Source organism: Cajanus cajan, chromosome 7, assembly GCF_000230855.2.
Source record: "Cajanus cajan strain Asha chromosome 7, NIPB_CcT2T_4, whole genome shotgun sequence".
In the NCBI taxonomy this organism is placed as follows: Eukaryota; Viridiplantae; Streptophyta; class Magnoliopsida; order Fabales; family Fabaceae; genus Cajanus; species Cajanus cajan.
Genome location: NC_138523.1, coordinates 13,698,855 through 13,712,316, shown reverse-complemented (window position 1 = coordinate 13,712,316; position 13,462 = coordinate 13,698,855). Strand labels below are relative to the sequence as shown.

At 35.0% G+C, this 13,462-nt stretch overlaps 2 protein-coding genes across 2 annotated transcripts; one reads left to right on the top strand and one right to left on the bottom strand.

The window, feature by feature from the left end:
* The first annotated feature begins 5,668 nt into the window (after nucleotides 1-5,668).
* LOC109787833 (RmlC-like cupins superfamily protein) lies at nucleotides 5,669-6,640 on the top strand. The gene has a single exon (XM_083061124.1). The coding sequence runs from the start codon at nucleotides 5,760-5,762 to the stop codon at nucleotides 6,441-6,443; it is 684 nt and encodes a 227-aa protein (XP_082917250.1). The 5' UTR covers nucleotides 5,669-5,759; the 3' UTR covers nucleotides 6,444-6,640.
* Nucleotides 6,641-8,642: 2,002 nt separating this feature from the next.
* LOC109787831 (alpha/beta-Hydrolases superfamily protein) lies at nucleotides 8,643-13,206 on the bottom strand. The gene is made up of 5 exons (XM_020346406.3): nucleotides 12,939-13,206; nucleotides 11,801-12,063; nucleotides 11,498-11,709; nucleotides 11,042-11,306; nucleotides 8,643-9,266 (listed from the first exon to the last, which is right to left on the bottom strand). Exons 1-5 carry the CDS (start codon nucleotides 13,030-13,032, stop codon nucleotides 8,973-8,975), a joined length of 1,128 nt encoding a protein of 375 aa, XP_020201995.1. The 5' UTR covers nucleotides 13,033-13,206; the 3' UTR covers nucleotides 8,643-8,972.
* Nucleotides 13,207-13,462: the final 256 nt, after the last annotated feature.

The window sequence follows — 13,462 nt, the reverse complement described above, 5'->3', positions numbered from 1 at the left end:
AAATCAGAAATCTTACTTAAAAGGATAATATCAACTATTTGTTGGTTTTCAATAATGCATACCGACAAAATAAGAATTTAAAAAATTACAAAATCAATCATAAAAAGTGATACACGTATCAACATTGGTTAGTATAAGTGATAACAATTTATATCCTTCAATCAAGTTGTCTAGAGTTAAAATTTTGATATTAAATATGGAAGAGATTATGTTAAGAGAAAAATACTTATATTATAAGTGTTCACGATTCCTGACAAAGATTAGTCACTACTGGATATCTCATATAATACTCACTAGTGCAAAAAGACGCTTTTACGTCACCTAAATGACGTCGGAACAAGGCACCACCGACGTTATAAAAACGCGATGGCAGAATGGTAAATAATGGGAACTAATTTACGTCGGACAAAGGGGGGTCCGACGTAAATTAGCCCATTAACGTCGGAGCTCTCACTGTCCGACGTAAATTTACGTCAGACCCCCCCTAGTCCGACGTAAATTTACGTCGCACCACCCTAACCCGACGTAAATATGCCCCTAAAATCATGCACCTTTCATTTTTCATTCCCGCGCTCCCTGTTTACGGAAACTAATAATCCATTTTCTCTCATTTTCTAAGTCTCCCAGTGCGTTTGTTTCTACATTGGACGTTTGTAACTCTCTAAGTGTCTGCACATTACACGTTTGAGGTTAGTTTCTTGTCTACGCAAATTTTTGGTTTATTTTCTGCTATTTGTTCATTTGGAACGGGTCGTTCTACAAGCAGAACGACCTGTACTGCTTGCAGAACGGGCCGTTCTGCAACCAGAACGGCCTGTACTGCTTGCAGAACGGGCCGTTCTGCAAGCAGTACAGGCCGTTCTGGTTGCAGCACGGCCCGTTCTGCTTAAATTTTTTGTATTGTAAATTGTTGATCTGGAACGGCCCGTTCTGATTTTAGTATGGGCTGTTCCAGATGCATTAAAGATGGATCTTTTTAGGCATTGAGCTTTAGGTGGAAGGAAGGAAGGTAGATCTGTCACCCGATTGTCTAGGTTGACAGCTGGACGCATTGCCAAGGAGAGGACACCGGTTGAGGTGGATCCTCATTCTGGCAAGGCATCAGGCCCAAATGCTGCCAAGTTTAAGAGCTATTTGGGAGTCCTAGCTCGACGACATGTTTCTATTATCATTCCATCATGGGATGACGTTCAAGAGGTTGACAAGAACCTCATGTGGCAGGATATTCAGGTATATACTTTCACATCCCTTCAATATTATATAACTTAAATACATTATTTATTATTTGTTGTTATTTTCATAGCAAAATTTTGACATTCCCAACACTGAGGTCATGAGGAGGAAGATGTTATCTGCCCTTGCCACCAGGTGGAGAGACTTCAAGACTTTCTTGACATGGGAGTATGTATTTGGAGAGCAACAAAATGAGACTCTCTGTCTAAAGTACCAGATCACTGATGAGGAGTGGATGCAATTTCGTGCCACTCGATTGGACCCTTCATGGCAGGTTAGTTATTGATAACTCTTACATTAACACAAATACTTAAGGTATATTTTAATTAATCTCATTTTCTTTTTTGTATTATTGCAGGCTAAAAGAATAGCTGCCCAAGAACGACAGGCCAAGAATGATGCACCCCATCTATTGTCAAGAGGGGGATATGAAAGAAAAAAAAAGGAAATGAAGAAGGCTAGGGTAGAGGCAGCAGGGGTTGAGTCTGCTGACCGTGTGGAGTCACCTCCCCGCCATGAGATGTGGATAGCAGCCCGGACAAAATCAGATGGGCAAATGACTTCTGAGTCTGCAAGGGTCGTTGTTAATAAAATAGTAAGTAAAAATATACAAACTAAGACTCTTCATTTCAACTCATTTAATTCATAAGTGTAGTTTAGGGTATACTTATTGTTAATATGTTGCAGGAGGGTTTAGTTGAGCAGAGCACCCAGGGCTCATTTGTTTCCCATGGTCGGGATGATATCCTCACAACGGCCATAGGAAGGCCAAAGCACGGAGGCCGTGTGCGTGGTGTTGGTGGTTCTTGGAGCCACCAAGATTTCTTTGGTGCCCGATCATCGAGGAGCACTGTTGACTCTTGCAGTCAAGAGGTTATGCAAAGAATGGAGCAGAGATTGGAGATGCAGTTTGAAGAGAAATTGAAGAATATTCAAAAAGAGTTTGAACAGAAGTTTGAACTTTTGGCTCGTTCTCAGCAACAGACTACAGTTGCTCATGATGGTGTTCGAGTCAGCACTAAAGGGAGTTGTGTTGCTCCAGATCCCTCACCGGATCAGACTCACACTGATGTACCAAACCAGTGTGAGTTATATGTTGAGGATGACCCCCCACGGTTAGTGGCTATTGGCCGAGTATTTGAGGGTGGCTCAACCATCCATGGTGTCCCTCTACAGCCAGACTGGACACGGGTTGTGGTTGACCAAGTTCAAGATGCTGCTGCTCTAGTACCTTTGCCCAATACAGAGGTTCAACTAGTGGGGCAGGCAACCGACACATTCTTAGCTTGGCCAAAACGTTTGGTCATGCCGCTTTCAGCACGGGCAAAGGTAATTATATTATTGCTCTTTTATATTCTTATAATTCTATTATTGTTTAACTAATTGTGATTATTTCTTTTGGATTTTATCAATCGTGGTAAGGAGGTCATGAGAGAACCTCATGTTGATGATGCTAATATCGCAGCAGCTGAGGATGATCCCATATCTAAGCTTCTAATCATATTACCACGATTAAAGAAGAAGCCAATTCAATTGTAGTGGGACATTAGAGTTTTTGGAGTTGATAGCGCTGTTGTTCCACTATACATATCTATGCCTGATGCATTAGAGATTGTTGGGGAACTCCATGTTAAATATTTCTATCATACAGCTGTGGGCCATGTAAGTCATATTTTCTTTTATGAGTCTAAATTTACAATAATTACATTTAACTTATAATAATTATTTGTGTTAGGTACATGGACAAATTGAGTGTGGAGCATGCACAAGCAGAAGTATATGGATTTATTGAGCCTCAATCTGTCCAAAAATCAGGAAACACTCAGGTCCAGATCCAGCAATATATGCAAACATGGATGAGTGACTCAAGAAGAGATATATACATGGCTCCATACATTGACGGGTTAGTTTTTTAATTGGTTTTTTAATCATGGTAATTTTATAACTAATTTGTTTGTCATACAATGTAGGTCCCATTGGCAGTTAATGGTAATCATTCCTAAGGAATACACCGTGGTGTGATTTTGTTCACTACATCGAAAACCAAGCCACGAAATTAAATGCCAATTACAAGGGTAACTAAATTTTTTCATTATGTTTTAAAACTGTAATTATATATATTGGTTAACATTTGTTTTTATTTCAATTAATTAGAATCGTGTCTGAAGCTAATATTTTAAGTAGAAGAGCCAGATCATCAAAGTCATTGCATTTCATATACCCTAAGGTTAGCAAATATATAGTCAATAATATTTAAATTTATTGACTTTGGAAATAATAGTTATTTGTTTCTCATTTTAGTGTAATAGGCAACAAGACTTGTTTGAATGTGGCTATTACATCATGTATTGGATGAGAGCCATAGTTTCTGCGGGTATTATTGATTTTTGAGCGCAGGTAATTCTTATCAAAATTTATTTAAGTATATTTACCTTTAGGATAATTAACATTGCATATTAATGACACTTAAATTAATGTTTCAGGTCTTTCAAGATTCATCTCCATTGCCCGAAGATGAGATGCTAAAGATAAGAGAACAATGGACAACTTTTTTTCTTCAAAGTATATAATAGTTAGATTTCTAAGTTATTAGTTAGTTAGATATTATATTTATAGTTTGATAGTTAGTTAGTTTTGTTAGTTAGATAGCATTGACAAACATATGTTTTATAGCTTTTTTAGGATAATAGGATTTAATTGTCATAATTTATGCTTTTTAAGATTTATATATTATTTTCTTTTTGTCATTCAATTTTGAAAAATAATTTGAATTTCTATTCTGGACTGCCTGGTTTAGATTTGGTATTCTGGACTATATATATGCAGGTGTTGAGTATATAAAAAATTTATAAACGTTTTAAAAAAAAAACCCATAATTTACGTCGGACATGGCTTTGTCCGACGTAAATTTACTTCGGGCCTTGCAATGACCGACGTAAATTTATGTCGGACAAAGCCATGTCCGACGTAAAATTATGGCATGTTTTTTGTCCCTTTTTACGTCGGGCTGGGATAATATCCGATGTAAATTTACGTCGCGTTTTAGAGGCGACGTAATATTACGTCTCCCGTATTAACGTCAAAACCTTTTTCGACGTAAAAGGCTCAAAATACCCGACATAAAAGACCCTTTATGTACTAGTGACTATAATTAAAATAAATAAATAGTGATACATGGGCATTAAAATTTTTGCCCTCTAATTGGTATTTTTAAAAAATAAAATAGATGTATAAATTGCATTCCACAATTCTACTACTACCCAATAACAGTATTATATATGTTGTCTCATTTTCTACGCTTCAACTATAGCAGTGAATCCCAATAATAGTATTATATATATTGCTGACAAATAATGACGTCACTAATGCGTGGATTAAAGTTCATCATTCTAATTTTGCTTCACAAACAAGCAAAGCAATGAGAACAGGACCATACAATCGATGAATACATGGCACGGGCACATTAATTCAATGCTTTACTAATGCAACAATGCCACCACACCTTAATCCCCGTGGTGGTGCACGCAGGGAGTATTTCCCATTATTTAAATAAGACAGATTCCTCATTAATCATTTTAATCATGCTTATTGTCAGCGCCGCTTTATACAACGCGTGGAACACCTTATCATTTTATGACTGTTAATTAATTCAAATAAGTATATTGTATGTTATATATCATACAGTAAACAACGTACTTGTAATCAAATTTGACTATTATAGTAGGACCAGTATATCCTAGAATCATGGTTTACAAGCATTAATAGCAGAATATGTGACCTAAAAAATGTTCAACGGCTTTTTTTAATAATAGTTTTTGTTGAAAAATTTGGTTAACCAATTTTTAGCAGAATTTTTTTCATTAACCACATTTTTTTGTTCACAAACTTCTACATGAAGCTTTCACCTCATATGCCTCCTAGAGGGGTGGAAGTAAGCTCAACACAAGCTTGTGTGGTCAATTGTATACATCCTCATCCCATTTTGAACATTTTAGATATATTACTTTTATTATGTAAGACATCCTTTATATTAACATTCACAATATATTTACATTATTCTCTCTTAAATATGAGAATGAAACAATAATGATAGACTTTAAGATAAGTGGAAGTAAATCACACATTTACGTCTAATTTATTAAGTCATAATCTTAATATATTTTATAATTAAAAATTTTATTTAAAAAGATTGAATAGAGTACTAACTAATTATTTTTATTTGTAACTATAAGGTACTAGTAATAAAATTTGACCTTTAGTAGGACCCTTATTTGCTAGAATAATGGTTTAGAAACATTAATTGCAGAATATGTGCCTAAGATCCTGTAATAAAGCTCTTGCATCTTATACCACCATGTCATCATTCCAAGAGCGTAGTGCAGTTCATTTAAGGAGTTTCTAAACTAATAAATATAACACATAACAACAACACATCCATTTCATTTCTATATAAGCCACCTCAACTCACTCTTGGTTCAACACACAAGTTAACCAAAAAGGGAAAGAGGCAAAGGAACAAGAGAAACATGTTTTCAGAAAACACCCTTTGGCTCATGCTTGCCATTTTCTCCCTCAGTGTTGCCATCACATTAGCCTCAGACCCTGATCCAGTTCAAGACTTCTGCATACCAAACCCTAGATTTGGTGCCATGAAAACATCACATGCCAACATGCACTACACTCTCCCATGCAAGAACTCCTCAGAGGTCACCACTGATGACTTTGTCTTCTCTGGCATGAAAGCCTCAGGGAACAACTTCTCAGACACAGGCCTAGCTGTGGTGTCAGCAAGTCCTACAAACTTTCCAGGGCTCAACACTCTAGGGTTGTCTTTTGCAAGAGCAGACATTGAAGTTGGTGGCATCAACCCTCCACACTTTCATCCTAGAGCCACTGAGCTGGTCCATGTGGTGCAAGGAAAAGTGTACTCAGGCTTTGTTGATTCCAGCAATAGGGTGTTTGCTAGAGTGCTTGAACAAGGAGAGGTCATGGTGCTCCCTAAGGGCCTAGTGCACTTCATGATGAACGTTGGTGATGAACCTGCCACGTTGTTTGGAAGCTTCAATAGCCAAAACCCTGGGATTCAGAAGATACCTTCTGCTGTGTTTGGTTCAGGGATTGATGAGGAGCTTCTGCAGAAGGCTTTTGGATTGACTCCTAAGCAGATCGGAACCATGAGAAAAAAATTTGATCCCAAGACAGCTGGGTAGATAAGATGATCATCAAAGGTAGTCATGTTTGTGCATTTGCCTTTCAGGGTTTGAGTCATATCTTGGGGTGTAAGTTTCTTGCTCCTTTCTTTGTGTCTTGAAGAGTTTTCAACTTCTTCTCCCAGTTTTTGTCTCTCGTTGTAGTATTACAATACTATATATTATAAGTGAAGAATATGGAGTGCAGGTTGGTCAAATTACCTTGTATTGAAACTCTTAAGCAGCAAATAATCCCTTCTCTCCTCATAAAATTAACTAAAAAGATAAGATCGAAAGAAAAAAATTCAATGCAGTTGCTCAAGTGTTCTTGTTGTTTTATTTAATTAAATTAAACTTTCATCTTAATAACCTGTGTAATAAAAAAATTATCTTAAAAGTTTTACCAATGCAAAATTAATTCTAATTAGAGAGTAGCAGTAAACATAAAGTCTATGAAAGTTCTGTCCAAGAAGGTAGTAAAATATCTTATCACGATGCTGAAAAGGCCAAGAACAGTGAATGTTAAGCATTCAAAGATTGGAAGCGTGTGCTTAGTAAGCATCAGTGTCTTATTTAAGCACATATTCTTAAGTGTATTAAAAATAAAAATACTTGTTGTAGGGTCACCTGTGAAATTAAAAATTAATATTGATGAAATATTTAAGCACACATGCTTAACAGTATTTAAAAAAAACACAGCTGTTGTAGGGCCACTTGTGAAATTAAAAATTAATATTCATGAAATTAATTGTGGGATTTATTTAGTTAAATTTTTAATACTACTGAATTTGAGAAGAGTTTTTTAAATTATTAAAAATAAAATAAGTAATGTGTAATGTTAATATCTATTAAGTATACGCTTTTTGTAAATACCACATGTCTCAAGAGTCAAGACTCAAGACTCAAACGCAAGGATTTTAATTAAGATAAAACATCTTCCATATTAATTGATCTACTTGTTCGATGGTTTTTATATTAAAAAAAAAAATAGTGAGAGAAAAAGAGCATTGAGTTGGAGATGTTGGGTGGGGGTGGTGAAACTTTGATGGAATGAAGATTGCTTTCGATGTTAAGCACATGAAGATATGATTGATGACAACGAACAGAGCTGCATCCCAACCTAATGTGCGGCAAACTGTTTTATTACTTTACTTCAAAAAGTTGTCATAATCCTGTTTGGATACATTTTATAAGGGTTTGTCGCTTAAGATTTTTCTACTGAAAATAAAACTTACTTTTAATATAAAAGTTCTCAAACAAAATCCTTTTAAACTTGTATTCAAATATGCTGGAAATCATTTTGAAAGAGATGATAAAAGTTATAAGGCTTTTGCAATTATTTAAAAGGGAAAGGGAGTGGGAAGAAGAAATCAGAAATCAAGTGAAAGATATGATAGGCAGCACTGCCAAAGCAAGCACACGACATTATCAAGCTTCAAAATCTATAAATTAATGAAACCACCATTTTTTTTATCCTATTGTTGGCAAGTGGAGGACATGGTTTTGATTACAATTGAGAAAAGCCAAAGCTATATCCAACCTGAGACAACCAGTAACGTGCATGAATTATAAACTGCATTCAATTCTTTCGTATGCTACAATTTTGCTTCTGAAATTTGATGGGTGACATTATGTTTACGTCACAAAGAAAAGGGTACAAGGGACTAATTAAAAACATTGTTGACAATAATTTATATACCCCTTTGGAGAATTTGGACAATCTAGCGAATTAAGCCAATGCCCTAATCCAATAACTAAAACCAGACAATCTAGTTAGACATATCCACGAACTATGCAGAACCTTTCAGCAGTAAAGCAAAGCACTGAATCATTTTACAAGGAATCCGTTAAAGATAGCAATCCTAATAAGATTTATTCAGGCAAGCATTTCACATCACATCATGTAAGAAATATCAACACAACCATGGAATAAATAAACTTAATAGAGTCCAAGACATTCTGTCTTTAACCTTAATAATTCATTTGTTGTTCTACTAATGTCAACTACACGGCGTAAACAACTGATTTTTGGAATGAAACAGTCGGTTAAAAGCCAAACATAGTGAGAGTTGATAAGAATTGCATCGTGGTGAACATTGTTCTGCTTCCAAATAGTAACCAAAGCCTAAAACTGGTTTTGTGAAATAGTACTGTTCATCGCCGTTTATAGAGAAACAAATCAGCTTCTCTTAAACAACTTTCCACACACAAGAAAAAAAGTCCATACAATTATTAAGTAATTCGATTCTCCCTACCGTTAGGTGAATGTTTGGATCTGCGTACATAAACCACATCCACTAGAAATATCACGTCAACGTACATAGAAGCTACAATGGCTTGCATTTGCAAGACGTGGATAGAGACAAACATGACACTAAAGCAAACATGCACTAAGTGTACTCAATGTTGTTCAAAGTTGATAATACATCATTCTGTTCAACAGTTTGAATTCTCCAAAACTGAGATATGAAATGCCAAAACTGACTTGAGATAGACAGTAACCAACATAGAAGCCTACATCTCACAGACAATAACCCACACAGAAGAAGCCTACTTCGCGTGTAAAAGTGACTTGATGATAGTATCACTCATTCCATCAGCATAAACAAACAAGTGACCAGAACCTTGAAGTTCATGATATTGAATCCATGGAAGGTTTTGCGCTATGTAACGTTGCAGTGTAACTGGAACCATCACATCCTCGTCTCCTTGCCAAAGATGGACAGAACCTTCATTATTTGGAAATGGGTTTTCAAGATCAATGGGACTATATTCCCAGTTACCAAATCCAATATTTAAGTCACGGTGGACAGTTTCATAATCACCTTGCTGTCTTACCTGTGCCTGTGGAAGCCACACAACACAAATTTATAATTAAATCTATCCTGAATTGAGGTAAGAAACCTAGGTTTTAGGGACTTGAAGCTAAAAGTTTTTCATGCCAATATTCTAACTGAAACAATACGTGTTATTAGATATTATGAGGGGATATTTAGTTGAAGACAAAACTACAGAACATCAAGACCAATCAATAAAAATGAGGCTAATCAAATTCAATGATTCAATTAATCAACCACTTCTCAAATGAACCCATTTCTCACAGTACTATTTCTTTATTAGTGTTTTAGCATTAGTCATATAACTGTAAAAGCAATATCAAAAGGACAAGCTAGTAAAGCATTATCAAGTCAAATAGTGTGCACAAGTAACAAATTATCTTGTTTTACACACAGCAAAAGTATTTTCCTCAGTAGGTCGGATAAACTCCATGGATCACATGATGTCATTGTGCAATGCTTCACTTCAACAAGAGAATAATGCATAGAATTTTAGAATTTCCACGTTCCTTAATTACAATGAAGCCTTTAAAACTAAATTTGCTACTCAAAGATCCGTTACAAATTGCAAAACAACTTAAATAAGCTTCAGGCAGTTATTCATGGGATGCAGAGAGAAATTGACAAATACAAGACAATAACATCATGAAGATTGATTTACCTGCTATGCCAAGTTAAACAGGTCAACAGTGGCATGCTCTAAAAATTTTCTAAATAAATTGCTTAGGTAGTTTGAACTTTGAAAGATAAAAAAGAATACAGAGAAAGGGGATTTGACAGGAACAATGCACCAAAAACCTCTAGCACAAACAGACATTTTGCTTCTCTGATAAGAATTTGCTTCAAAATATTTCTCATGCAACCCATTTACTCTGCCTTAAATTGAAAGATGATGTATCATGTAAATATGCATCAAGTTCCAACTATAAAGTGATACTTCAGTTCATTTTTCATGCTATTCATGGATACATGATAAATATTTTTATCATATATCAATTTTATTAATTATTACAAAAAGCATCAAAGTATAGTTAATAACTATACTAGGTATACTTTAATAACTATATCTTCTATATATGTCAAAAAGTACAATACAAACAACAAGTTTATAAACATTCAGCAATGAAATTTCAGGCATTTTTTCCACACAATTGTCCATGCAATAACATGATCCAAACCACATACTTATGAAACAAGGTATCATTAAGAAGTCTAGTATTTGCCTATAAATGTTGCAATTGCATCTACCCCAAAATTGATACTAACATAATGCATTGATGATCATAGTTTAAATACTCTAGTGTATATTCTGTGTTTTATATATCTTTTAATACAAGTAAAAGTAATCAAAGACAAACTACTTTAGCTATTAATTCCAAAAACCATAAAACTTTTTTTTATCAGTATAATAACATAAAAAAAACAAGAACAGAGTGCGAGTACAAAGAATTCAAAAACATAAGGTGGTGTGCATTGGCTACAACCAACTTCAAAAAATGCAGACATCCACACTAAATTAAACAGCTAAAAAATCTGAATAAGACTTGTTTTGGTGGTCAAATCCACCAAATTCAAAGAGAATATATTCACAAGTCACAACATGAGTTTGTTCAGTTGGTAAGAGTTTTGATCTTTGGCAAAACAATCACCAACATATTTCAAAATCAAATCACATTTTATGAATTTAACCAATACAAATTTATCAACTAAATCACACACCAAATTGCACTCAGAAAAAATTCATAAATTTTGGAATCACCAAAGTTTAGATTAGATACTTACCAAATAACTATTTCTATGAGACAACTTAGACACAAGTTCTTTGTCTTGATGAGATAAAATATGTGGACTATGAGCAATTACACCAGATCCTGGAAACCATCGTTGAGTGTTCCACCAGTAAGTTAGCCATGGCATGTAGTGTGCGACGCGAAGCGCCAATTGGTCTTGTAATTTATTTTGATTATAGGCTTCAGTAGTTAAGTTTGCAGGAAGACCAGCCCACCAGTAGTTGACAGCTGGGGCTACAAGTACTGCACCTGCCAGCCTGTCAGAATTGAAAATTATTTTTTCAAAAGGAGGTTGACAGTGGTACCTCACACCACTAACATGTATAGGCAATCAAGATGAATATTACAAAAGAGCAAATAATGCAATGAAAAAGAAAAAGAAATATTGGTGATATGTTGCTAAAAAAATTACGTCAACAAACCTACAAATATCCTAAATAAGTCATACCTGTGAGGTATATACTTAAGGCAGTTCCAAGCAATTTGACCACCCATGGATAAACCAACCACGTAGAATTTGGACCCCAATCCCAGCTGATCTGCAAGCTCTTCTATATCTAAAGCTATGCTTTTTAATGTACGATTTGGATCAGGATCACTTTCCCCATAACCAGGTCTGTCAAAAGATACAATGTAGATCCCCATCTCCTCAACAACATCCTGGAATAAACCATCTTAAATATAATAGTGCAAACAACAACGGTATTAGATAATGCTATGAAAAACAGTAAAGTGTAATGTTAATATTTACAGGCGATAGGTTATTGGCAACCGTGGCGTCATGCCTGCAACTATCAAAACCATGGACATAGATGATTTTATACTTGGCTGCCTCTTTTGGAACACCGTGCTCTTTGTATGCCAAATACCTTCCGTCTCTTAATTTGATTCTTGATGCTGTTATAGGCGGTCCATCAGGAGTGCCACATATCTTGGGAGGAGGAGGTCGACTAACCTGATAAGCCCATGCTAGAAACCCAATAAACAACACAGCTAGTGTTGTTCTAAGAATTCCTGAGAGTTTGTAAAGCCAAATTAAAAAATAGACAAATATAACTTAAAACATGAGTATTAAATACCAAGTTGCACTCCACAAGTCAAGCACGAGAAAAACAAAATACAACTTAATAATTACCGTATGCTCCAACACAGGTGAGACTAGCTATAAGTCTCCTAAAGCCAACAGGAATTGGTTCAGTTAGTAATGATCGAAGCACGTTACTTAAAATGCTTGGACTACTCCTACCATTAATCCCACATAGCAAGCAATTTTTAGGTACCATTACAAACTCATGCTAAGGTTTATTTGGATAAATTTCTCCGGAAAAACTTATAGGAGACAAAATTAAATTAGCTTCTCCATAAAATTAAATTGGCTTAAAAATAAGTTTTTGGAGAAGCTAATACTAGAAATTTTCTTCAAATTAGCTAGTGCATAAGCTAATTTTAGCAAAGTTAATTTCATTTTTCCTTCCCAATTTTTTCTCCTATAAGTGTTTATGGTTTTCACAGAAGTTGTTTATTTATCCAGACAGACCCTAAGGCTTGTAGCATACCACTCTTCCCACCACTAATTCCCCCCTAAACTTTAACTAACAAATAAATAAATCTCTTTCTAAAGAAAAAGGAATGAACAAAATAAAGAGTGACCAACTCCCATCAATAACTAATAAGAACATAATTAAAATGCATTGGCAGCTTAAAAATTTATTCATACAGGCATCCAATCAACGATTACCAATTTACATTTACATTATACGGCCAAAGTCAAATCTAAAGCAATTTCCAATTGATTAACAATGTAATGCTTTTTTTTTAGCACCATATTGCACAAAAATCAAACTTGACTAATAAATGAGATGTAGGTATGAGGAAGAGTGAAGAGAGACCTGAAGGGAGAGACACGGAAGAGGTTTTCTTTGCCCTTCTGGTGTGAGCACGCGCTGATGCTGCGGAAATTTTTCTGTTCACTCCGGTGGCCATCTTTGAGAGAAGAAAGACCCACCAACGGAACAGAACGGAAAATCCTCAAAGCTCAAAGATTTATGCGAAAGTTGAAACGGAAACAGAGATCTAAGAGTTGAGAGAGGGAGAGAGAGAAAGGAAGGTTAGAACTTAGAACGTTAGATAATAGAAAATAGAATAGAAGACTTTTAGACTGGGCGACAATAATAACAAGGTTTAAATATTTGGTTTTAATAAAAAATCACAAAATCTAATGGAGCTTACTATCAAATCAATAGAATTTTTGTGATCTTTGAGAAACATTGGTTGATAATAAAATGAATATTACAAAGAGGGTATGATATATATTTTTTATTTATGCATCATACTGTTTTTAAGAGCTTATTTCTATGTGTACAAAATTTTATATCGAATGGAAATGAGAATTTAGTTCATATATTAGTTTTTT